The sequence below is a fragment of the Podarcis muralis genome, chromosome 1, assembly GCF_964188315.1.
Source record: "Podarcis muralis chromosome 1, rPodMur119.hap1.1, whole genome shotgun sequence".
NCBI lineage: Eukaryota > Metazoa > Chordata > Lepidosauria > Squamata > Lacertidae > Podarcis > Podarcis muralis.
This window is the reverse complement of record NC_135655.1, coordinates 109,027,564-109,054,934: the sequence shown is the minus strand read 5'-3', so window position 1 is coordinate 109,054,934 and position 27,371 is coordinate 109,027,564. Positions and strand designations below refer to the sequence as shown.

General features: G+C 42.7%; 1 protein-coding gene across 3 annotated transcripts in view; it reads right to left on the bottom strand.

The window, feature by feature from the left end:
• XIRP2 (xin actin binding repeat containing 2) overlaps positions 1-27,371 on the bottom strand; it is a 95,480-nt gene that overhangs the window by 4,176 nt on the left and 63,933 nt on the right. For 2 of the 3 annotated variants that reach the window (XM_077936938.1, XM_028747690.2), the window contains exons 4-7: positions 16,981-17,091; positions 14,726-14,798; positions 12,715-12,839; positions 1,875-11,334 (exon numbers count right to left, since the gene is read on the bottom strand). In XM_077936938.1, coding sequence (XP_077793064.1) covers positions 1,875-11,334; positions 12,715-12,839; positions 14,726-14,798; positions 16,981-17,091 — 9,769 coding nt within the window. Of the gene's footprint in view, positions 1-1,846; positions 11,335-12,714; positions 12,840-14,725; positions 14,799-16,980; positions 17,092-27,371 lie in introns of all 3 variants that reach the window. The other variant, XM_028747680.2, reaches the window with a different exon arrangement.

The window sequence follows — 27,371 nt, the reverse complement described above, 5'->3', positions numbered from 1 at the left end:
ATTATGACCCTGATTATATTGCTTATATTTTACAAGGTTTTTAATTGTTTTAAATCTTGTACACTACTGTGGGAAAATATTTGGAATGAAGGCTAATAATTTCTTTAAATAAATAAATATCCAGGGAAGCCAAAGAGTTGTTGGGGAGGGGAGAGAAAGGGCCAGGAAAGTCCCTTTCTATGAGCTTCTTTTTGTTTCCTATTCATGGGTTCCAAGCCCATAAGTTGGTTTCACATTTACGTATACTGTAACAGAGAGTTTGGAAATCCCAAAATCCTATAGATGTAATCACCCTAAAAAGTTCTGGTAGTTCAAGCATTTCTGGCAATGCAATTAAACTTCCCCTGTGGTGTAGTGGTTAAGAGTGGTAGTCTCGTAATCTGATGAACCGGATTCATGTCTGCGCTCCTCCACATGCAGCTGCTGGATGACCTTGGGCTAGTCACACTTCTCTGAAGTCTCTCAGCCTCACTCACCTCACAGAGTGTTTGTTGTGGGGGAGGAAGGGAAAGGAGAATGTTAGCCGCTTTGAGACTCCTTTGGGTAGTGATAAAGTGGGATATCAAATCCAAACTCTTCTTCTTTTCTTCCTGTCCAACCCCATGAACCACTTAAAGCTGTTCCAGATGGTTGTGGAGAAAGCCACAACATATTTCAGGGATGTGCAGGCAGAGAAGAGGGAGAGGAAGTTCTGTGGTGCAGCCAAAAGTGTTTACACAAGCGGAACTATTTACCTGGATAACATCTAGTGATTATATCCATAACTTCACCACTCCTTTTCACAATGTTTTTTACTGCTCTTAGTGTCTTCAGTCTCTCCTTCACTATAACATGTATTTGCAATAGTATGAATGAAGTGTTTTCACCAAATCAGTGCAATATTATTGTGCTTCCTTTCCCTGCTCCATCAATTTGTGCCCATCCCTTGGCACAAACATCACTGAGAATGCCTTCCTATGGGAGAATCATTTTTGACAATAATACCACACTCCACAGAGTAGAACTGCAAATAAATGCAACATTTTATGATGTCTTCTTTCTCTCTGTCTGGCATTCTGAGTTTCAGCCCTAAACACACTTCTATAATTGGATCATTACCACGGAGCACATTGTAAGGGTTGGGCTATAAATCTCTTTAAAGGCCTGCACATATAAAACAAAATGAAGTTGCAGTAAGGCAGGGGCAGCTAACCTGCCGAATGTTGATGGACTACAATATCCATCATCCCTGACCATTGGTCATGCTGGCAAGGGATGATGGGAGTTGTAGTCCAACAACATCAGGTGGCTGGAGATAAGACACCCCTGCATTATGGGCATACTCTTCTAGGAAAAAGTCAAGCACTAGCCCCGTTTTTTTATAAAAAAAGAATGATGGCTGCAAAAGATCACATTAATTTTATACGTCATGCAGATCCAAAGACCTTCATTCAATTAAGTGCAAAACAAAACAAAACAACCCACACAGGTTAGCATACTTTTAAAACTGAAGGAATCAACAAAAGTATCTTAAAACAAATGTCATAGTATGTTAATTATTTTGTTCTAATTTTAGTGCTCAGGAGAATGTCATTCCCGGAAATCAAATTTAACATTTGCCTTTTTCAACCTAAATCTAGGTTAGTCCCACACTTGGCACATATATCAAAGCACATGCCTTTGGAAAGGAAAGGGAAGGAAGAAGAAAGATTTCTGAGACACAGAGAGAGTTGGGGTAAGAGGGAGGGGAAAACACCAGCAAAGAATTGTTAGTTGGAGTTATGTAACTTCACTCTTCCAATAGACACATTAATTGCACTCCATGTTTCATTGCCATGGCGCCATACTCTTCCCAAGCTGTTAATACCTGTTTCACACGCTGCATGCTTATTTACCACTGATAAACTCTGCCTCCTCGTGGAAGCTACTTCTCACTTCTGCTTCGGCAGCATCAGACACGGTGTAGCCGAGGCTTTTGAAGACTCTCTCGCTTTCTTGCCAAGTCTTCTGAAAATTCCTTAGCAGCTCTTCTGGTGAATCAGCAGCAGAAATATCCAAGATATGCCCTGAGATGACGTCTTCATAGGTTGGCGGTGCACGCTTGAAGCCAAATCCTGACTGCATCCCATCTGCACTTCGTGATGTGGAGGTGGCAGTTCTCGATTCCACGACGGTGTTCTCAAATGTATCCATGCCGGAGGAGCATTCAGTGTGGAACTTTGCATCAAAGCACACCCTGGGTTCCAAGGGATGCTCTTTAATGGCACATTGCTTTTGCTTGCAAGGTGCGTTTTCCTTGGGTTCTCTTTGCCACTTGCCTGGAAACTTTTGGAAGCTATCTAATCTCTTCTCACTCTCTTGGGAACTTTGGCTCAATTCCTCCTTCCTAACCCTGTGCCTTTCTTCTTTTATTTTACCACTGATTACACCATTCTCAACATACTTTTTCTTTGTTTTCATCTCAGCCACTGGCTTATCATGAAGTGTTCCTAACACTACATGTATTTTATCCTCACTCTCCTTGCCCAATCTTTCAGATGCAGACAGTTCCTTCCTTATGGGAATAATCAATTCAGGGACTTCGGCCTTCTGCGCAAGACCTTGGGGACCAGTCTTAGAAACCTCAATATTTTGAGTCCTGCAGACAGGGTCCATATTTTGTCCATGTGGCTCTAAGCCTTCTGGAATGTTTCCTCCCTTTTTGGAGATGTGAGTCTTGTTTGTTTTGGATTCTTCACTAGCTTTTTTCACTGTACCAGCAGTTATTAGGGATTCATTTACGGACGACGTTTTTGAAGTTAAAACATCAGATTGCCGTGCCTCAATCTTGATTTGTCGGCGGAGTGTTGCAGGAGATTTCACTATCTCTGACCTCTTTTCCACAATAGGAACTGGGGTTACTGATCGGTTTTGCGTTGCTCCTTGAGCGAGTTTTACTGTGGTGTCTTTAAGCTTGGCCAGCTGCTCAGAACGGCTTCTTGGAGGAGAGGGGGAGAGGCAGGCAGCTGGCCGCTGCACCTTAGACGTTGGTGTAGTAGACCTGGGAGGTGGTGATGGTGGAACCGGGGTACTTTCCCTTTGAACAGGAGACAAGACCTCCCTGAGAGGAGATTCAATGCATCTCGATTCAATTGTAATGTAAGTAGGTGAAGGTGCTCTCATTCTTAGGGTTGAGGGTGAAGAAGTTCTGGTTTCCGAAAACCTGTGTTCACTAACTTGCTGTTTCACCTCTCGATGTGCCCTTGTGTCTTTGATCATCTCTTTAGTCTCCTGTGATTCTTTCCTGCTTGAACCAATGCTTACTTTAGCTATCTTTTGCAATGATCCCCCAACTTTAGGAAACTCTTTTCTCGGTTTTTGGGGTTTTGTGGAATTCATGGCTGTCTGGATGGCCTCCTCAAAGGATCCAAGCATTTTGGTGGCTTGATCTTTAATCAGCGATAACTCTTCTTTCATCTTCTCAACATCATTCCCTTGTGTGAAGTAAGCTAAGTTTTGCTTCCTGTCTTGTTCTACCAACCACTCTGGAATGACATTTAAGAATGCCTGTAATGTTTTGAGCCCATTTTTATTCGGCTCAGTTTCAAACTCCTTCACTCTGGACAACACCTGCTGTACTTCCTCACGTTTCCTCAAAAACTCTAATATATCGACTGGGCTTTTCTCGTTACTCTGCAGTGATCCTCCTGGTGAAATGGATGATAATGTCTTTTCCTGTGCCAGCTCTTGTTTCATCTCTGTTGCCTTTAAAAGGCCTTTTTTCTGCTGTGTGGACTTTTCCTGGGCATATTCCTTTCCTTGTAGGCTGCTAGTTTTCTGGGACAGTTTTTTATTTTGGGCATTTGTTTCTGAAACAAATCTTTTCTCTTTCTGTGAGATAGATGTCTGTGACTCCTGATGCATATCAATTATCTTTTGCTTGACCATTTTCTCTGATTTATTGCTAACCTCGTCTTGTTTTCTTTGGATTATTACTTTCTCTTCCTTGGGGCAAGCGATGACTTGCTTCTGCTTTCTTTCCACAGCCAAGGAGACTCTTTCTTGCTTCATTTCTTCTGTCCCTGTTTCTTTTCTTTGAACTAATATTTGCTTCCCTTCACTTGAATCTTTCTCTCTTCCGTCCTGCTTGCCTTCTGTATATTTTAGGAGTCCTTTCCCCACATGCATCCTCTCATCAACGTTCACCTGGTTATTTGTCTTTGTGGTGCTTTGCTTTTTTCTGATAGAATTGCTTACATTGTCTTTCTGTTTCTCTTGAACTTCTTGCTTCACAGCATTCTGGAGGCTAGTTCCCTCTTGCTTTTTATGCATCTCAGACTCCTTGTGGGTTTCATATGAACTTTGTTCTAAGGTGGGAAGCTTGACGGTTCTTACATTGAAAGTAGGGGAGACCAGTTTGCTTTTGGGCATGTGCAAATGCTCCACATTTTTATGTTGCTCTCCTGCATGCATAGGACGTTCTTCATGGGTCTGTACCTTCTGAGAAGACACACAGTGCTTTGTTAGGTTTTCTGACTCACGCGTTGATGTTTTTTGAGTGTGTTCCTCTGCTGAGATCCTAACAATGGTTTGAGACTGTTCAGCAGCCAATACCGTTGACATAGACTGCAGTTTATTGCTTTGTGACACCACAACTTGCGCCTTTCCCTGACATTCAGGCTGAGTGGGCCGATCTGGAGCTGAGGGCAAAAGACCTGGCAGAGGGGTTTGATCCTGTTTGTCTGGTTTTAGTACTGGCAGACAATGTTCTGGCTCTGTCTGAACTGAACTTCCCGAAGCTTCACTGTTTCTTCTCATAACCACTTTGCAAACATCTTGGGTTTGCTTCTGCTCCATCTGTTCCCTTTGCTGCCTGTATTTTTCTTCTGCGATCATTAAAGGGGTTTTGAATTTTCGCACATAAGGCTTAGGACTTGCTTGTGTCACATCTGCTGGCAGGGAAGGAGATTTGACAAGCGGGAATGGACTTGTTCTCTTTAATGGCGAGGGCTCCAGCTTGATCACTTCCATAACTGATGCCGGCCTTCTAACCTCTTCAGCCCTTGCACAAACTCTTTCTTCTCTCTTTTCACAGCTAACAACATTCCTCGTTGTTGTGCTCTCCATGTTTTCTTCCATTATTTTTGTGGCATTGTTTTCTTGGTGCCTCTGGACAATGCTTGGGTGAACTTTGTGAGATGTTTTCGGCTGGGGTGCTTCTGACTCTTTCGTAAGTTCTATTGGAGGATGTTTCTTGCTGTGTGGGGCCTTGCCAGGCTTAACACTGGCATGAAGCTGAGTCGACTGCTGCAAAGTGTTGTCTAGACGTTTGAGGAAATGTTCTTTCCTTTGCTTTGCCTGATGAACAGCAAAGGGCTGAGGAACAGGAGATGAAGCCAAAGCCACCAATTCATGCTCATCTTCAATAGGGGGCGGAGGTGGAGGAGGAAAATGTTCATATTCGGCTTTAGCCTGTCCTATGGGGGGCGGAGGGGAAGGAAAGCTTTGTCTGTCAGAAGCCATCATGAAATGAGTCAGAGGAGGAGGAGGAGGCAGAGGAAGATCTGCTTCAGATGAAGTCACTGAGATTGGGGGCGAAGGGGGAGGGGGAGGCGGAGGCGGAGAATCAATTTCTGTCCTGTCTGGGCCTTTGGGGTTTTTGTTTGGATTCAGTGGATTTTTCACCACACCTCTGAAGTCCGATGCCGCAGCTTCCACTTTAGCTTTTCCTTGAAACTTCACTGTGGATTTTTCATTTTGCTGGATAATGTCTTGCTTCCTCTCGGCTTCTTTAAATTGGCTGTGCATTTCCTGGGTGACTCTGACTTTTTTATTGGTTTTAATATTCTGCTCTGATGCCATGGAAACCTCCGCTTGGGTCGCCTTAACATTCTTTTTCTTCTCTTGGCAAACTGCCTTTGAATACTGAGATTGTTTTCTATCTTGCTGCGCCCCTTGCGCTTCAACATGACCAGTTGCTTTGGAAATCACGCCAGTTGACATGTTGACCAGCTGCTCCGCACCCCTGCGATGAGAGCTGTGCTCACGGGCCGACAATTTTGATTTTTCTTTCCTCTCCTCCTGAACGCTCATGTCAAAATATTCTTCATCTTTACATTCCTGGAACACATTCTGCTTCTTTCCAGTCATTACTTGCTTTGCAGATGGTCCAACGCCGGATGAACTGCCTTTCCTCAGCATCCCACCTCCCTCTGACTTCTCTGTTCTTTCGCTTTTCTGAATACTGCCAGGAAGAGCAGGTTGATCAATCACATATTGATCTGTATGACTTTTTGCTTCCCTTTTCACAATGTTCTGGACTCTGACCTTATTCATGGACTTATCCCCTTTCTCGGTGACCTTGTGCTGGGAATTAGATAAGCACTTCACATTTTTCTTATCTGACTCATGTGCCTTGCTGCTCCATTTCTGAACAGAATGGATTGCTCTGGTGCCTCCAGTGAGAACGCTTGTCTCCCCAGACTTCATTCCTTCATGAAGTTCCCGGTGACATTCTTCAATATTATTTTGTGAACTTTCAGCTACATTAACTTGCTTCTTGACTAGTTGCTGAGGTGGCTCATGCAGTTGTTCGGTGAGCCTCTTCATCTCTCGGCCGGTGCCTGTTTGCTGCAGCTTTGTTTTAGTTTCTGCAGAAGTTTCAAGAAAGCTCTCTGCCTCCACCTGAACATCCCTCCTGACCATTTCCTCTTTGCTGACGCTCTTGAAAGACCGTTGTGCTGCTTTTAAAGACCTCAGTGTGGATTCAAGGTCACCTCGAACAACCTCTTCTCTCAATACCTGGCTTTTTGTGTTTCTTGCTTTCTCCAGAGATTCAATCGCTTGCTTAATATCTCCAGGGATGACATCAGGCTTTTCTGTTTCCTTCAGCTGAGAAGCCGATTCTTTAAGGGACTTCAGAATTGCAAGGATGTCAGCTTTTATAATTTCTTCCTTCTCTGTAACAGTTGTTTGATTTATGGCCTGGCTGAGGGAATTTAAAGCTGCCTTCAAATCACCCCTTATAATTTCTTCTTTGCATACATGACAAGATGTATTTTGTGGCTCTGTTGTAAAGATTTTAACTGCATTGCACACATCTCCAGGGATTATGTCAGTTTCCTCAACTGTCCGCTGAATTTGAGACTTCTTTTTCTTAAGCAGCAGTTTTGTAGCTTCAACATCACCACCGATGATTTCCTCCTCCTCCTCTTCTTGATTGCGTCTTGCAAATGTTTCGTTTTCGCCTGTCTGGAGTAGTCTCAAATAATCTAGTGCCCCAGCTTCTATGCATGTTGTAAAAAACTGAACATTTCCCCTTTCTGAATCATCTATTTTAGGTCTTTCTGATATTTCATAATTCATTGCAGAAGAGAGAAGGCTATGAATTGTACGCTTCACATCGCCACATATCACTTCTTCTTGCTCAATTTTATCACTATCCTTTTTGTGAAAGAGAGAATAGACTGTCATGTTAATATCACCTCTCTCGTTTTCCTGAATTAAAATTCCACGTTTTACAGAGCTGTCCTTACTAAACAGGTTTTTTATGGCTTGCTGTATATCACCTCTCACTACCTCTTCCTTTTCAATGTGAACATCTGTTGATCTATTCAGCAGTTGCTCTTTTGCTAAATTCACATTTCCCTTTTCATCTTCATTGACTTTCGTTTCCCTTTCAATGGGGCCTGGTTTGGACAGCAGGTTCAACATGATGTTGGCTAAATCTCCTCTGATTATCTCCTCTTTTTGTATTTCAGGAGCCTCCTGATTCATGAGTTTATATTTTGTCATTCGGACATCGCCAATTTCATCTGCTTCCAAGATGATCCCATGGGATTCTACGACTTTGTGAGAATAAAGTTCCTTTAAAGTTTCTTTCACGCTTTTCCCTATGATTTCTTCCTTTTCAACTCTGCTTTCATTGAATTCATGGAAAGGAGTTGTTTCAAACAGCCACGTCGTAGTCTTTACATCTGCCTGTGGAATTTCTTCTTTATCTATTTTTGTATCGTTTTCGTCAGTTTCCTTAATGGAGTCCAGAGGCTGGTTTTCAAAAAGCCACACTGCATGCTGAACATCACCTTCTTGCACATCCTCCTTTGTTACTGTCTTGACATCTTTATACTCTGACCCCTCTCCTCTAATCTCATCCATGGTGTGTGTTTCAAATAACCAAGTAGACGTTTTGACATTGCCTTGCTGTATTTCGCTGACACTCACTGTTCTTACATACATGCCTCCTTGGCTTTCTTCAGACTCAAATAATTTCTTGTTGGCCTTCACGTTGCCACCCTGCACAGTGTCGACTGTGGGTACAATGAATTTTTCCTCATCTGAAATGGTGTCCAGCGGCTGTGTTTCAAATCGGTATCTGACCGAACTAACATCTCCTTTCTGAATATCTTCCTGGGTGACAGATTTTATAACATACACATTATCTGATTTGTTTATCGATCCTAAAGGCTTTGTTTCAAACAACCACCGCGTTCCACGTACATCCCCATGAATTACTTCTTCCTTCTTCACGGTAGTCACCTCATGATAATACCCTTCTTTGTCTTGAATTGCGTAAAGTGGCTGGGTCTCAAAGAGCATTCTGTAGCTTTTCACATCCCCTTTGGCTATTTCTTCTTCACTTATGGTTTTCTTGGTGCTGACATCTACAGAAGATTCATCTTTAATCTGGTCCAAAGAGAACGTCTCAAAGATGAAACATCCTTTCCTCACATTTCCACCTTGTATGTCTGTAACAGTTTTAACTGCGGTCCTGTCTTCCTGGTGGTCTGTTATTTCGTCAATTGACTGGTTCTCAAAAAGCCAACAGCAGCGCAAAACATCCCCTTTCTGTATATCTTCACTTTGGATGGTTTTAATTTTGTTCACAACTTCCTCTGAGCTGACATTTATTGAGTCTAACGATTGATTCTCAAATTTATACCGCATGGTGGAGACATCTCCAGGCTGGATGTCAATTTCCACCACCCGCTTGAGTTCTTTCTCTTCTTCTCCTTGGATATTTTCTAGGTTTTCAGTCTCAAAAAGGAAACAAGCTGTGCGGACGTCACTTCCCTGAATGTCCTCCTGCTCCACAGTGTGAAGTTTTATGGCTGTTTCTGCTTCTTCCCTTATTGCATCGAGAGGCTGAGTTTCAAAGAGCCAGGTACAGGTCTTGACATCTCCTCTGCGGATTTCTTCACTGTCTGTCGTGACCGTCTCTTTGTCATATAGAGATTCCATTGGCTGGGTTTCAAATAACCACCTGCATGTTTTAACATTCCCCTTCACAATTTCAGTTGTCTCAGTCTGTTCTGTGCTTTCTTCATCTTCCACATTGCTAAAGTATTTAATGGAGTCAAGGGGCTGAGTTTCAAACAGCCACTTGGCTGTTTTCACATCACCTGACTGTACTTCTTGTGAGGAGATCCCTTTGATGATCTCAATTTTTTCAATACTCTCATCAAACTGGTCAATGGGCCTTGTCTCAAAGAGCCACCTGCAGTTCCTGACATCCCCTCTCACGACTTCCTCTTGTCGAATTGTTTTAACTTCATGATATTTGCCATGCCTATCTTGGATGGCATATAATGGAGTTGTTTCAAAAAGACCTTTGTTTAATTTTACAGCACCTCTTGTTACACCTTCCACATGGATTTTACATGAGTCGTCGTGTTTTCTGAAACGGCACATTTCAAATGCATGTTTGCAGCTGCTCACATCCCCCTTGTCAATTTCCTCCAGTCTCACAGTTCTTATGACTTCTTTCTTTTCTTCTCTAATCTGTTCAAGGGGCTTAGTCTCAAAAATCCATTTCTGATGCCTCACATCCCCTTTTTCTTCCTCAGTGGCAGCCATTTTCTGAAGCTTCCCAACATCTGGGCTGTCTTTCAGCATATCCATTGGCAGTGTTTCAAACAAGTGTTTTGTGGTATTTACGTCACCTCCGATTATTTCTTCTGTGGGTAGAGGATTTTCATCTTCACTTTCCTTTAGAGTGTCAAGAGGCTGAGTCTCAAAAAGCCAGCATTTTCTGCAGACATCAGTGCCTAGGATGACTTCTTTTTCCACCACAGTTTCTTCAGTCTCCTCCTTAATGGCATCTAAAGGCTGGGTTTCAAAGAGCCATTTTGCCCTGCCTACTTCACCTTTGACACCCTCCTCCATGGAGATTCCACGGACAACTTTGATTTCCAAGGAATCTTTGTTGATCATGTCCAAAGGCTGCGTTTCAAACATCCAGCGCACTGTCCTGACATCTCCTCTCTCAAGGTCTTCTCTGTGGACAGTTTTAATCTCTAGCATTTGGCCCAAATTGTTTCTAATAACATACATGGGTAGAGTTTCAAAATGCCTTATACTTCTCTTCACACCGCCTTTAATCTCTTGTAATTCAGATCGGAGCTGCAGCAGCTTAGCTTCATCCACTGAATAAAGTTGTCCAATGCTATCCAGATGTTGTGTTTCAAACATATACCTCACCGTTTTCACATCTCCACCAGTGATCTCCTCATCAGAGGTTTCATTGGATTCCTGGTCTTTCTCATGGTGAATTTTATTCATTGAGTCCAGCGGCTGAGTTTCAAACATCCATGCAGCTGTGCGGACATCGCCTCGAGCCAATTCAGGAATTCTGTCTGCGCTTTCAGTGTTGTCTGAAGAATGTCCACCCAGTGCATCAATGGGCTGGTTTTCAAACATCCAGGTGGTATATTTAACATCCCCACCTGCAATGATTTCTTGACTGGCAATGCTTTTAACATTGTCCGGGTCAGGAGATTCATCTTTGATGGAATCCAGAGGCTGATTCTCAAAGATCCACCTCATAGATTGGACCTCTCCCTTGAGGATTTCATCCCACTCCAGATATTCCCTTTCTGGGCTCATGCACTTCTGAGGGCTGCTCTCTGTGTTTTCAAAGACGTACCTCGCCTGGCGTACATCTCTTGCAGCTGAGCTGCTTGTTTCAGTGTCACTAGACACGATATCAGAAATATCATTGAAGTAATCTTTTTCCAAATTCTTTCTCAATTCTGGGTGGATGTGTTTGTACAAACGCTTTAATTCGTAAAGGTTTCTTTGCTTGGAATACAGATCTTTGGGAAGGGGCTGCTTTGATGGAGAGGGAGAGGATTCAGGGGACTGGGAAAACTCTGTCATTTCAGGTGGAGCCTGTAGTAAGTCTGGAGAAGGTGGAGGAGGAAACTCCTCTGTACTTGCATACTTGGAAGAGCAGCTATAAGCTGCAGCTGAGGCAGCAGATGTGCACTCGGTTTCCCTCGCCATATATATTCCTTGTTGTCTATTTGCAGAAGCCACTTCAGCAGAAGAGGAAAAGGCTGCAGAAGGCCAGGCCATTTCTTGATACTCATTTTCAATCTTTAGGGGATAAAATTAGTTGTTTCTTTTAAAAAAAACGGTTTCCTTGAATTCATTCTATATAGTTCACTCAGCCCTCCCAAGTGCTAAGCAGCAGGAGCTCAAATTTCTAATCTACCTGAGAAGAAAACTAATGTCCAACAGTGTGAGTCAACATACTGGGGAAGGGCCATTGCTCAGTAGTAGAGCATCTGCTTTTCAGGCAGAAGGTCCAAATTTCAATTCCTGGCATCTGTAGGCAGGGCTGTGAGAGTCCGCAGCCTGTTATGCTTGAGAGCTGCTACCAGTCGGTGTAGACAATAATAGGCTAGATGGGCCTACCTGGTAGAAGGCAGCCTCCTACATTCTATGAATTAGAACTGGTGCAATTCATCCATAGCCTCCATTACTTCAACAAGGTAGTTTGTTCCGATATTATTTATCTGCACTATAGTATATACACATTCTGAGATAATCTTGATCTTGCCTGCTTTTATCTCATATTAACAGATGCAGCAGTCATAGGCCTATGCCTTCTTGTAAGAATTGTAAATAGACAGAACACAGAGCAAGGAGCCAGATAGTTTATACCCGTAAAATATCATTTATCTACACTATAGTGTGTGTGCCTTCTTCTAAGAATTGGAAATGGAATACAGAACATGCAGCCAGAGAAAAAGAATTTAACAGCACACAAAGGATATTTTGAAAAGGAAAGCTGTACCTTATAGGTGGGTGTTGATCAAAAAATACACTTAAGGATGTTAGAGAATTCCAGATTATGTCTGTAAAATTTAGACTAAACACTTGCAAGATCTTCCTGAATCTCTCCCAAACAGACCTAAATATAATTTAATATACAAACAGCACTGTCCTGTGAGTCACTATACATCGGTTCATGGGATCACGCTTAAGGAGCCCAATGTTGTTATGACGCTCTAACAGGTACATGGGAAGGTAAGGGGGGGGGGTCACAACCCCAGCTCTGCTATTGGCTGCCATGCTCACAGCATCCTAACAACTTTTTCAGTCAAAGAAAAGCCAGTGTAATCAAATCCCACTACTTCACTGCAGCAAGGACTTGGCAGGAAGAACAGTGAGCACACTCTGTCTTGCTAGCAAGTGATCAGAAGACACTCTAGGAGGAGTCACTGTTTGCCCTGACACAGTTTTAATTTGCCCCCAAACAATTGGAGCATAACCCCCCCCCCCCCCTTGCCACACACATCCCTTGTTTACGGACTTAAGATTTGCACTGGAAATATCACTTAAACAAATGCAACATGGCTATTCTGAATTTAAAGGCACTGCAACTCAGAAAATAATGTTAACTATATGCAAAAATTGATAACAATTCAGGATTGTTTGGACAGAGATAATCCCGTTTTCAGCACCACCGACCTTGATCTGCTTTGCAGGTGTTCCACTCTCTCGGCCAGAATGGAACTGGGCTGTTTTTTCAAAGTGCTGCTTTAAGGATTGCGTAGAAATCTTTGGGATCTCCTCATCTGTAGCTGCATTGACCACTGTGATACAGAAAGAAAATGAAAAGAAAAATGAAAACTTGAATCTATATTGGCTGTATGAAAATTCATTATCATTTTTCTGTGTGTTTCTCCCCACAGGCACATTTTTGTATGTGATTCCCCCCCCCCAAATATATTGCATTTTTATATCATATTTTCACAAATGTATGCATTTTTATGAACAACTCCCCATAACATATGCATTTCATCCCCCCCAAGTGCAAATTTCAAAGGACGGTTTGCATTTTGGTGTGCATATTATTCGGGATGTGTGAGTTACAGTGGCGTAGCGTGGGTTGTCAGCACCCGGGGCAAGGCAAGTAATTTGCGCCCCCTAACCCGTGGATTTGCGCCCCCTATCCCATGGATTTGCACCCCCTAACCTGTGGATTTGCCCTAACCCCAGATGTTGCGCCCAGTGCGGCCGGCCCCCCCTGCACCCCCCACGCTACGCCACTGGTGAGTTACACCCTTGTGCAAATTAACTGAAATAAACAATGAATTTAGTAGTTTATTGTACACATACAAAACTCACATACAAAACTAGCGGATATGACCTCTGCTATTTTTAAGCAGCATTTGAACATGGTTTGGCATGGAGTCTACTAGTTTTGAACAGTCACTGTTGATTTTCGGATCCCTGTACCACACCTGAATCAGCGCCTGAATGAGCTTCTCCACAGTCTACAGAACGGAGGCAACTTTTGCATATGGCCCACAAACTCCCTATGGGATTTACATCTGAGGAATTCCCTGGCCAATCAAGTACCTGTATTTGCTGCTCTGTCATGAATTTCTTCACCACTTTTGATGTGTGACAGGGGGCTAGGTCTTGCTGCAATATCCCAGTACCATCAGGATACCTATTTTTCAGCTCTGGAATAACCCTCTTTTATAGAATCTCAATATATTGTGGCGAGCACATCATTCCTTCTATTGCTTCCGGCTTCCGGCACCATAATGATCAACTGACTTTTTGTGTTTGTTTTGAGTACAGGATTACGAGTAAGATAGAAAACATGCTTTGTTTCAATTAATTTGCACAAGGGTGTAGATAGTGTTGCAAACCGGAGCAAATATCTCCTCCATCCCTACTTCAGGAATCCCCAAAGGCTTGAGCATTCCCAGTGGCGTGATTGGTTGGAAGATGCTACCAAAAACCACCAGGGTGGATTTGATGGGCCTCTGGGTCAAAGTCTAGCCTGGAGACTCTATGGTTCCTATTCTGCACTATTTCTCTCACATTGATAGCAGAGAACCTTTCATAGATAGAAAGTCCTAGCCATGAGCTGGAAGCACAATGAACCAGAGTTTATTTGCTGAGTGACATAGCAGCACCTCTTTCACATGTCAGATCAGAGCTGATTGAACACTGCAATAACAGGGACTGCGAGCCTTTATTAATTTCTGCCTAGGTGATCAGTCCAAGGGTAATTATATCCTTTGATATTCATGACATTAAAATATCTTCTAGGGGAATTGTTGCAATAATAATAGAGAAAGAAAAATTGTTTGCCTAAGCCCAGGGCACTTGTGAAAAACACTCAACCATATATTAGGTAATTTTAAGCACACCGCCATTCATATCAATGGGATGTATGAATGTGCTTAAGAGGAGATGCAAAGGCTTCTGGGCTGGAGTGAGTGTAAATAACCTTAATTATATTCTAATCTTTATGGCCACAATCCATCCAAAGTTAAGTCCCACTGATTTTGATGGATGATATTTAAGTAGGTGCTTAGTTCTCCAGTCAAAATTAATGGCACTCCCAGGACTTAATTGTGGATGGATTTTGTCTTTCATCCATATGCATACAACAGAATTTGCTGTGTGAAAGGGTAGCTATCGCTTCTTGCCTCCCAGTATATTCTCAGATTTCTCTTACCTGTTTCCTCAATGCTTTGAGTGACGTTAGAAGCTCTCATAGCCTCAGACAAAGCTTGTTCACGATGCGAAACCTGCAAACACAAATACACACCACAAAATAATTAAATAATGGGTCAAAGTGTAAAATTTAAGGTCAAACTGTGTTAAGATAAATTATAGAACAAAAACTGAGAAAGATGGAAAGGATTTGCTGAAATAGCTAATTGAATTAGAATACAAAAAAGGGAGGTGTGAGAAGGTCGATGAAACAAGTAAATGAAAGACAAAGATATGGAAATACTGGATGTGTTTTTAAATGTTTTTGTTTTTAAATGTTTTTGTTTTTCTTATTGTTTTGTTGTACTGTTTTTTATTGTGTTTTTTTATTTATGAAGTATTGTAATTTTTTATTGTCTTTTTTTCTTTTTTCTGTAATTGTTAAACTTCTAATAAATATCATTTTAAAAAAACAACACAAAATAATTAAATAAACCAAATCTCAATGAAAAATCAATATTTTAATTTGATCTATTGTATGCTTTATGCAGCTCTGGGAGGAGAAGGAGGAACAAGTGCTTTAAGGAGGGAACAGTGTGAGTCCTTCCTACACTAGAACTGATGCTCTGTAGTTATCTGTGAGTCAGAAAATCAGCAGTTAAAATTTCACCTCTGCCAAAAATTCACAAGGTAGGCAAGTTGCCATCTCTTCATCTCTTGAAATGCATTTATTTATGTATTTTATTGATGTATATACTACTATTTATAAATATGTAAGAGCAATACTTGACAGTGCTTGAATTGGGGGGACAGAGAGGGTCCAGCCTCCCTTATTTTAGGGGTCAGTCCTCCTACATGGCTGCATCATTTGGCTAAGCTTAGTATGTTAGGGGATGAGAGATTTCCCCCGCCACCTCCCCATCCCCATAATTTAAGCCCCCTATAATTGGACATGCCATCATCATCATTATCATCATCTGAAAGCATTCTGTGATAATACTGGGACAATAATTTAGCCTACTTTACAGGGCAGTTTCAGGGATAACTGAGACAAAGTATGTGAAGTGCTTTGAGGACTCAATAACTTCCATTTGAATGCAGAAAAGATCAAATACACAACATTAGTGACTGAATTTGGAGCAGCTCGCACAGAGCACAAACTCTGCAGCCAGTGGTTTGTTTGTTTTTTGAGGCGGTACACGCAGGAACAGTGCACACCACCTCTCCCTCCATCTTGCCACTGTTTTCCCACCCCCTCGCTCCCCTCACACTTTTGCTGCCACCGCCTCCATTGCTGCAAATGCTTCCTGGGCTTGGGGAACAAGGCACAAGGCTCTGTCAGGATCCTGACTACCTGCTGCCTCATTCCCTAAGCCCAGGAAACACTTGCCCGGCTTTAGGAAGGGTGCAGCAGCATGCTGGGATCCTGATGGAGCCTGACAGACCCTCACACGCTCATCCTGCAAGCTGGACAAGCACATCCTGGGCTCAGGGAACGAGGCCCTGCCAGCATCCTGGAGCCTGAAATGAGAGGGCTCTTGGACCCTGTCAGAACCCTCCTGCCTCCATCCCAAAGCTGAGCAAGTGCTTCCTGCGCTTAGGGAATGAGGCAAGAGTCCTGCTGGAGCCCTGATGACTCCTTCCCTGAGCATGTGCAGAATGCCTCCCCCCCCCTTTGCCCACTTGGTTGTCCCTCCTCCAGCCATTTCTAGGCAGCGAGTACCAGCACCTTATTTTCTAGAGACTGAAAAGCACTGGGTACAGCAATACAAACTTACACATCGGTACAAGACATCTGGACCAGCAGTTCTTTAATTTCTGTAGTAAAGTGTCTATCCGGTAGGTATAGCATATTGCATACAATGTTCACTTGTTCCAGTTTAGCATGGGGCAACCCAAAGAGGAGAGACCAAAGAAGAAAGTGGAAATGGGTTTGAGGAGGAACGGGTGTGGTTAACAGGAAGGTGTCAAAGAAGGAAAGTTGTGGTGAAAGGAGGAAGGGGCAGTGTCCAATGGGATCCACTGCTCTTCTGTCGCCCAAGGCCCACGCAAACCTGAAGCCTGCCCTGCCAAGTTGCAAAATTTTTGCACAAATACTTTTATCAGTGGTACTTCAATTATTTCCTGAGACAGGTAATGGGGATAGGTAATGAGTACAGGTGCAAATCGCTCCATATAAAACCCCTCCTTGCCACCAAAACAAGGACGGATGCCGTAAGCACCAGAAGGCAAAAGTGGCACAGGCAAAATGGTATCTCATTGCATTGATACAGTTACCTTTTCTGATTGAAAGGCTTCACGCTGAGTTGCCTTTGATGCCACCTCGTTCACCCTGGTTTCTGTGCTGCTGCTGCTTGACATTGTGGCTTGGCTTCGACTCGTCACCTTCTGAAGACGAATAGAAAATAATTCTACGTTGGCAAGTTTACGGTACACTTAAATAAACACTTTCTTATTTTCTTTTCTTTTCCTTTTATTTCTTGTACACGGGCCTTACCTCATACAGAGCCCACAGGGACTAACACCCGCATTAAAAAAACACAAGTAAAGCCACAATTGGCAATGCAACAGCATGTGGCAATCAGCGAAACAGGTTGACCAAGAGGGCCACTCTGAAGACCTGCAAAAATAAATGGTTCTTAAGCTGGTGCATGAATCAATACATAATGCGGGTGAGAACCAGATCTGTACTGGGAGGGAGTTCCAGAAATAGAACTGCCTCCATAATCATAAATGATTCTACGGTATATAAGAGGAAAGAGCCAGTTATTTAGTAACAGGGCATAACTCATAATATAATTGGCAAGGATAAGATAAGGAAAAAAAATACTGGGATGGCTTTTGCAGTAACACACATTGTGGTTTCATTACTATAGTGCATCCAGGAGATTTCCTTTGCTAGGCTCTGTGGCATAAGATATGTATTAAAAGTAGTAGTACAGGACACAGTGACCTGGGTTTTAATGGAAGCTCTGTTGATTTAATCGTCAAATTCCTATTTACAAGCAAGTACGTGACTGGAATATATAGGAGAAAGTTCCCCAACTTGAAGATGATGTGAAGGTCTTGTTCGGAGGATGTAAATATGCGGAACTAGAAGTCCCAGCAGTTGGGACAGGGGAATATTTCCAGCGTTGCTAGAAATTGTTGCAGCTTAAATCCCTGATTACAAACCACAGCAACTCTTAATCTTTGCCTTCAATACAAGCTGTGCATTATGGCTCTTCAGCTCCTCAGATTTCAACCCTATTCGAGCTGAACAAGGACTTCCCCCACCCACCTTTCTACCCCATTTCTGCCACAGCGGGGCCAGCTGCCACAAAGAAGAAGGTTGCCCTCCCTCTTCTGCTCCTCAGGGAAGGACACCTCTGTCATTTCCTACTTGCTCCCTGGTGCTTGGGATGCTGTTACTACAGTGCTCCAGAAATTGGGGGACGGAGAGTGGAATGAGACACCTCTTTCTTCCACCACCAGTGCCAAAGAAGAGGAAGGTGAGAAAGAGCACTGTGGTGTTTGTACGAATTGCTTTGGGTTGCTAGCCTCAGCCTGAGTCAAGCCTGGAGAGTTGACTCCTCACTGCCTGTTTCTCCAAGGGGCAAATGTGGGAGGAGCCAATTCACATGCTGGAAACTGTAAAGGAATGAGGTCTCCAGCAAACAGCATAATGGTGGGAAGCAACATCTGCAGTGTGTGGCAATTATTATGACAATGTAGCTAGTTTTTTCAGCATGATGGCCATATACAAGCCCAAGTTAAATTCCCATGGATTTCAAGGGGAGCATTAGCAGAAGTCAATAGGAATTAATAAGGGCTTAACTTTGGCTGGGCCATGCACAAGAGGGCTTCCATTGCAGTCCCTAAACAAGGGCTTAATTGGCCATTCCTGGGGTTGCTCAGCTGGTAGTTCATGAGACTCTTAATCTCAGGGTTGTGAGTTTGAGTCTCATATTGAGGAAAAGATTCCTGCATTGCAGGGGGTTGGACTAAATGACCCTCGAGCTCCCTTCCAACTCTACAAGTCGATGATTTTATGATCCTCCTCGGATCCATGTTATCATGGATGTTCATGCCAAATTTGAAAATCAGATGCCTGGCTCTACGGATCTGTAAGACCTGGAGCACATGGAAATAGTCAGAGACACACAAATGGTTCTGGGTGTGATGGACTGTTCAGCTCATGTTCCCAAAGCCCTTGGGCAGGGACAATGGGTGTGGGGGTGATTTTCAAAGGAAATAATCTATTACATTGTTTGATCATTCATAGGTTCATAAATATTTCCTGATGTCCAAAGGGAAAGAGAGCATGTGAATTGCAGAATGTAAAGGTTTGAACTTTCCAACTGTTGCTTGCAACGGCAATTATGTTAAGCGGAGGCAACCATGAGGCAGAACATATCGTTCAAACTAGGTGGGAAGGAATGGTAGGAAGAATGGGCAAGATTACTTAGAAGGGCCATTTCCCTCCCCCTCCCCCCCATAAATGTAATTGTGGAAATGCTGTTGTAAAGTGATTTTCACATAAAAATAGTGTGCGGTTGAAAGCAAATGCGGGTCAGGGGGAGGAATCAATGCATGTCCCACAGGTAAGAATAAATGTTAAGAGGTGTTCAGGATTGATTTTTTTTTTTTTTTTTACATACAGCATTCTCTGGAGTAGATCACAGTTGAAAGGAAGCAGAAGTCAAGGAGTCTAGATGGCATCATCCACTGGCATCTCTCTCATTTTGAGATGCACCTTAAAACTACATTATATTAAGCATTTTCCTAATTATGGTTCCATTAGGGATATAACTGACAGTTCAAAGACAGCTAACAATGGTTAGTAAGTGTATGAGGGCTTGCTTTGTATTTATAGTTGAATCTTTCCTACAGCGCCAATGGGATTGTTATGTAGCTAAGTGGCTTGAGAGCTACAGGCATTCCATTTACAATTTGCCTCATCTTTCTTCCTTGCCGAGACTGAGTGATGGGCACAGCACACAACTGGCAGGGAACACAACTGGTTCTATTCTACGCGGTTCACCTACAGCTGTTGTTATCGCAGTCTGTGTGCTTTTTATGTCCAGTGCCAAAAATAAAGGCTCCTCTCTTAAGTTATAACTCCAAGTAACTTCATTGGGTAAAAGAAATGGGATGAGTTGCCAGTCTGGTCCAGGCACTCTTGAAGGAGATGGGGTTTCTGGATCCATGAAATCCTGGTTTTGGTACTTGGTCACCCTGCAGGATAACCTCTGTGGGGATCAAGGATAGAGCATGAGACTCTTAATCCAAAGTAGTGGGTTTGAGCCCCACATTGGGTGAAAAATTTCTGCATTGCAGGGCCCCTTGCGGTTCCTTCCAACTCTACAATTTTATGATTCAATTATTCTAAGACGGGGGAGTGTGACCCTGTTGATTCCCCTTGTCCGCACAGCAATGGCTGTTACTTTGAACCATGGTATTAATTTGGAAAGGCTGTCCAAGCTGGGTGAGGGTGGTAGTTCATTGTGGTGGTTCCACTCATCCAAAATGTAGCACTGGGGTTTTTTTTCTGCTTCAGGGTTCTATCTTATCCACTTTTCTGTTCATCGTCTACAAAAGACCACTGAATGGTCTTTTAAAGGTAAAGGTAAAGGTACCCCTGCCCGTACGGGCCAGTCTTGCCAGACTCTGGGGTTGTGCGCCCATCTCACTCAAGAGGCCGGGGGCCAGCGCTGTCCGCAGACACTTCCGGGTCACGTGGCCAGCGTGACAAAGCTGCATCTGGCGAGCCAGCACAGCACACGGAAACGCCGTTTACCTTCCCGCCAGTAAGCGGTCCCTATTTATCTACTTGCACCCGGGGGTGCTTTCGAACTGCTAGGTTGGCAGGCACTGAGACCGAGCAACGGGAGCGCACCCCGCCACGGGGATTCGAACCGCTGACCTTTCGATCGGCAAGCCCTAGGCGCTGAGGCTTTTACCCACAGCACCACCCGCGTCCCCGAATGGTCTTTTAATATATTACTAATTTAATACTTTACGGACTTAAAATTGAACCTGTTTTCTCTCTCTCTCTCTCTCTCTCTCTCTCTCTCTCTCTCTCTCACACACACACACACACACACACATACACATGAGAGAGAGAAATTCTTCTTCATCCGGATATAAGAAGGTCCAATTTCAGGTTTGCCAACCACGTCCTTGTCCATTAAATGGAAGTTATGTGTACAACATTTTAGAGTCTTCTCATGACACACATGCCGAAAAGCAAACTCTGCGTTAAAGATACTAATTTTTTGTAAGACAACACCACAGGAGATGTTGGACTACGCAGCATGGGAGAATAACAGGTTCTCACCCATTTGACAATGAACCATATTAGTAATCAGCGTTGTTTAGTTTGTGTATCTATCACTTGCAGTGACATCCTATTCGTGTCTACTCAGAACCTGGACCCACCCCCAGGGAAAATGGGTGCAGGACTGCAAGCCTCACCTACTATGCTCATCCTTTCATCTACCAGCCTTGGCTTTTGTGCAGCCCTGGCAAAGAGCTGTCAATCCCCTTCAAGCAAATCCCAAAATAGAGTGGATGAGCCCTACACGTTAGTGACCAATATTATTTGTAATCACATTCTCCGGAGAGATGTGCAGCCAGAGGTCTCTAAAGGGAATGATGATCATATTCTTCAGCAGTGACTCAGGTGCACTACCCTGGTTTTACTAGCAGTAATCCATTTTCCTGAGCTTTCTGTGCTTTTTATGATGAGCCAAACTTCATATCAGTTGATGCTCTTTGTTATGGCACAATGTCCTCTGGTCTATAAGAATTCAGCTTTATCCCTTTCCATGGAGAAGGCTGCCTGCTCTTTGTCTGAGAGTGTTTGTATCTGACAGCCAGGTTTATGCCGTATTGACGGATTGGCCTCCTTATCCTTCCAAATCAATTTAGTAGCTGCGACTGAGATGATTTTTGGCCCCTTCAAGGACAGAAGAGGTTCTTTCCAATTTCACACAGTGCAGTGGTGAACTTCTGTAGCTAAATTGCATGCTACACCCTGCCACACGCACACATAGATACCAGGCTCTGATACAAAGATCCTGGTGTTTAGTAGTGGTCTGCATGCCTAGACACATTGTGAAGATAGTGAGAGAACAGTCCCCAACCTTCTCCAAACAATATGATCAGCACTGTCAAAACGGACAGCATCGGCCATGCATTTGGTACTATAACATGGATCCCAATGCACACTGCAGGAACCCTACATCAGTCCTTGGTACCAGACGTAAGGAAGTTTGTTTTAAAAACAAACAAGTTCAAGTTCAACATGTCTGCAAAGGAGCTAATTCTGGCTCACAGCTGTCCCTTTGCAAAACAAAGCTGCTGTGCCAAAGTATAAAACATACTTAAGAAGTCTAAGAAAACATCTAAACACACACACATATGTGTGTGAATTTTGTTTCATTTATTTCCCCCAGCAATTAGGATCTTTAAACTAAAAGGCCCAAAGTGTGAATGAACTTGAAGATGAACAAGAAATCATTCAAAGTTCTGCTCCAAAAATGAACTTAATTCATGTTCAGCTCACTTGGCAATTATGGGAACTATTTTCAGATACAGTTCAGAAATTTTTGAACTAATTCAGTGAATTTCATTGAACCAAACTAGGTCATCCCAAGGCCTGGTAAGAATTTGGCAAAAGGAACTGCAGGCATGACCCTCATTTGCACATGTGGATCCTTATCCATTAGGGCTTCAGCCCTGCACAAACAAACCAGGAGTATGCTCCATTTAATACAGTGGGACTTACATTTGAGCATACATATGCACAGGACTGAGGTTCACCGACGTTGGGTGGTGGCATTCCATGCCAAAGAGTTTAATATTTGATGCTACAATTCTATGCAGTTCTCTTTGCAATGTTGTGCGTGTATTACAGTATACAGTGGTACCTTGGGTTACAGATGCTTCAGGTTACAGACGCTTCAGGTTACAGACTCCGCTAACCCATAAATAGTACCTCGGGTTAAGAACTTTGCTTCAGGATGAGAACAGAAATCGCGCGGCGGCAGCGGAAGGCCCCATTAGCTAAAGTGGCACCTCAGGTTAAGAACAGTTTCAGGTTAAGAAGGGACCTCCAGAACGAATTAAGTTCTCAACCTGAGGTACCACTGTATTTGTTTCTGAAGAGCAAGAGACATATACCAGGCAGATGATTTTTGGAGAGCAGATTATGCTTGCTTTGGTTTCCAGAACACTGGCTGCTGCTCCCATCAATGGCTGTTGCTTAAATGCCATTCAAAACTATTTCATTGTGTTCAGTAGCATTGTGTGAAGGAGACAGGAGGGGGCTTCCTAGCAGTATTTACAACCAGAGTTTGAAAGCACTTCACCACATGCTGCTTTTTCCTTTTTTTTCCTTTTACTTTTACTTAGAATTGAACACCACCCTGGTGGGAAAGTCAAATGAAAGAGCTCCATCTATCTGGCTCCTACTAATGCATGGCTTTTTAGATCTATTTGAGTGTGCTGGTTGTGTGGGAAAGCTACACAAAAGCAGGATGGAATTACTAAGCCCTATGTTGTGATGCCCGTTATTCTCTATGAGTTGGAGGATGAAATTTGAAATGTGTAGACCAGTGTTTCCCAACCTTGTGCCTCCAGCTGTTTTTGAACTACAACTCCCATCATCCCTGACTAGCAAGACCAGTGGCAAGGGATGATGGGAATTGTAGTCCAAAAACAGCTGGAGGCACGAGGTTGGGAAACACTGGTGTAGACTGCTCTATGCTCCCCATATGAGTTAGAACCTAAGTTTTGCAGAACAAAACTGTCCTAACTCGCCCCCCCCCAACCCGGTCCTTTACCTAACTTATTATCTGACTTTGAACTTTGGGTTCCGTTGTTTCCCTGTTCTTGTGGTAGTTTTCAATATCCACCCCAATAACTCTGATGATTCAGATGCTTGATGTCATCTTGCGCTTTCTGGTTTGTATCCGCATCCCTCAATTTTTCTACCTCTTTGGCTCACTCACAGATCATGTCAGTTTTTTTTCTATATTTCCATTTTCTGATGGTCACCTTCTTTTTCTCTCATTCTTCTCTGTGCAAACCTCTTACTAGATCATCGAATTACCTTCAGCATCTGGATTTTGATGCCTTCGCCCCTGTTAGGTCCTTCGGTTGATATCTCCTGTTTATTTATTCCCTGCATCTTCTTCCAGTGTTCCTCTTTCCCTATGTAACTGCTCTTCTATATTGTTACTGTCATCCTTCTCCTACTTTGCCTTTAGTTCCTCATTGTAGTAACTTTGGTAATGAACTTGGGCTGCTATATAAGTTATGGGGCAAGACTAAACACATTTCTTCTCCCTGGCATAAATTAATGTACATCTCTTTTCTTCTTCCTTCTGCTCAACCTTACTATTTGCCAAAATGAATTGCTTCTTTTCCTTCTCCTCCTTGCTTTTTAACTGTTAACTTTGTGCTCTACCTTTTTTCATCCCCTCCCCACGTCTCACATCTCAGATTTTTGCTTAGTTCCCCTGCCCACCATAATAAATCAGCAGCTCCTGACTTTTCTATTTCTGTAACTCACATCTCCTGGTCCTTTATAGAACTCTTATTTCTAAACCTTCTCAACCAAATGGGTCATAGCTCATTGGCAGAGGACCTGCAGTGCATGGAGAAGGTCCCACATTCAATCCTGGGCATCTCCAGAGCTGGAAAAGACACCTAGTCAGTATAGATAATACTGAGCTGGACAGATCATCTAAAGAAATAGCAGTGGAAGAAGGAAAGCAATGAGCAGAAGAAATAAAGGAAGCCGCTTTGCTACAAGGCAGATTCCTATGCCTCCCCCAATGCCTCTTGATTTTCTTCTTTCTCTACTATCAGAAGATCTTTCTGGTTTTGTCCTCACCCTCACCTACATCCAGTCCTTTTTGATCCCATTTCTTCTTCTTCTCATTAAATATATTGCTTTAGCTCATTTTGCTTTCTTTCTCTAACTATTCTCTCCTTGATTTCTGGTTAGTTTTATTTGACCTTTAACTCTAATTTTAATTTAAGAACACAGAAGTGTCAACAATGGTTGATTCTTCTTCACTTGCTATTGGCTAGTTTTTCATCTTGCTTTTCGGTGGCATCCAGTGTTAGTCAAACTTAGAGAGACCCATTTAAATCAGTGGTTGTCTGTTGAATTCAGTGGGCCTACTCTGAAAATCACTAACATTGGATATCTCCCTTTGTTTCTTAATTACTTGAACAAATCTTATTTGAATTTTATCAAATACTCTTTTTGAGTCTTATCAATCAGATCTTCATGCTAAGAGAACAAAAACAATGTTCTTTTCCTTAGCTAATTTATCTGAATGCCCCTTGTATGCTGATCTCTTCCTGATCTCTCCTCTGCATTAAATATTATTAGTAATTCTCTTCTTCCTTATTGTTAATCATACTCTTCTTTCTTCCTTGCATGAGTCTAGTTTCATGGCTCTCCTCATATTTTTTTTAACAACGCTTGTGTTTCTATTATTTGAAATTCCTAAAGGTTTTGATTCTTGTTGTTTACCTTCATTAGAGTTTTAGATTCCCTCATTTAGTCTTTTCATATTGATCAGCATGTTCAGGACGATATCCAGCTACTCTTTTCTATTTCTGATCTGTCTTCTTCTTTTGCCAATCTTTCGTCATGTCTTCTTGCTGCTTCCACATGGCAGCCTGCTCATTCTTTGAAGTTAAATCTTCAAACAGAAAATAGAATATCTTATTTTTCCTGTCTCTTCTCTTCCCGTTCTTTTTGCTTCTTTGATTTATGGCTGATGTTATCAGTTGTCCTTCTCTTCGAACCAGAGATCTCAGAACCTTTTCCTTCTTTTTTCTTCAGAGACTTTATTTTCAGCTAAGCTCTGTCATTTTCGGTTGTCAAAGCCAGCTAAAATTCATTCATTTCTTTTTGTTTATTCTGTCCATCCTTTGAATCATTCTCTTATTTTCTGACACTTGGATTATTGCAGTGCTCTTTTGGTTGGTCTTCTGAATTACCCTCTTGCTGCTTTCATTTTGTCACCTGCCTTATTTTTCCTCACACAAATATGATCATGTTTCTCTGCCTTTGATTCCTCTTCAGTGGGTACCTTTTCCTTTTCACATTCAATTTATGATTCTGCAACTTGCCACAAAATGTATTCAATCTCGGACTTCCTGTTTTGCAGCGAACCCAGCAAGTCACCCTCTCAGGCACTCTGACGCCTGGGAGGGGTCCCCATGGAGATTAATGGGTAAGGGGCATGTCTCCCCTATCTTTTTGAGGGTAACAAAAGGGCACAACCTGCGGTCGTCCATTAATGCCTTTTTGGTAACAACTGGACTGACTGTCTGTAAAGCACTTGGAAGAGAATAAACTGTTGAGTTGGATGTAATGGAACTGAGGATTGGCAGGATGGACTGCAGGAAGATTAATTAGTTTAGGGAGGAGGATGGAGAGGAGATATGAATTTTGTTTAGATTACATCAGCCCACCCGCTTGAAGCTTGAAGTTGGAAATAAGAACAGTGAAAGGGACAGGATGGACCACAGTGTATACCAACTTGACGGCTTCTGAGACTTTCAGACAGAAAAGAAGAGATACGGATTGCGTTTATTTATTAATGAGCTGGTTGTATGTAAAATTGAGGATTAAATTTGCCAAAATCTGAAGGGTGGGTGATGCTGGGAGATTGGCAGTATTAAAGGGGGGAATGTTTATTATATATTTTTACAAAAAAAAATTCTAGGGGTTTCATTTTCACCCTCTGCATGCCACACCAGTGAGGTTGAGTTGTTCATTACTGGGGCCAGATGTCAGACAGCAATGTTCAAGGCCATGTTAAGGAGGAATGTTTGTATGTTGACTGGGAGGAAGCAAGATCTGTTTTTCTCAGGTAAAATGTTACTCAAGAGGTATCAGAAGGAAATGTTTGAAAATTGATGAACAACTATTATAGATAGATGAGGGTTTACTCTACTCAACTATTAGCCCCAAGACAGATAGAGGAATCAGACCTGCCCAGCAATGCAAGGAGAACATCAGAAGGAAGGTCACAGAAAGAGTAAGTACTTGTCTTCAGGACAGAGTGCTGGCCAGAACCACAAATACCAGGCCAAGGTGGTGGAGCCTGGGGAAGGTAGACTGAACGAAGAGATGTATGAGGTCTCAGTTCATGTCCAGTCTTCCTCAGAGCAAGTTGTTCACTTGGTGCTGCAACCACAGAACTGCATTGCTGCCTTGGCCTCATGGGTACCCAATTAGTATGGTCAGAACCATCTTCCACTCGGACACTCAGGGTGGGGTGAGTTAAAGCCAAATCAGTGTCTCGGGTCCAAAATGTTCCTCCTAGTAGAATATCCACAGCAAATAATTTGAATGAAAGCTTACAGAGGAAATCATTCAAGGAGGATCCTGTCAGTGATCAGAAAAAAGCAAGCCTTCTTCCTTTGGCCTCCCAGATCTTACAATGTCATGGAACTGATATGCTTTCCTGGTTCGTTGCTAGCTTTCAAAAATGAAGATTTAACTTGCTTTCCACTGTTTATTGCCAAATGTTCCTTCTAGAACAAAGATCTTTTATAGTAAGACTGTACTGTGTGCTCCTACACACACACACTCTCCTGAAAGGAGAGGCAAACAGCTATTGACCTGAAAACTGCAGTATGAAAGAAAATTC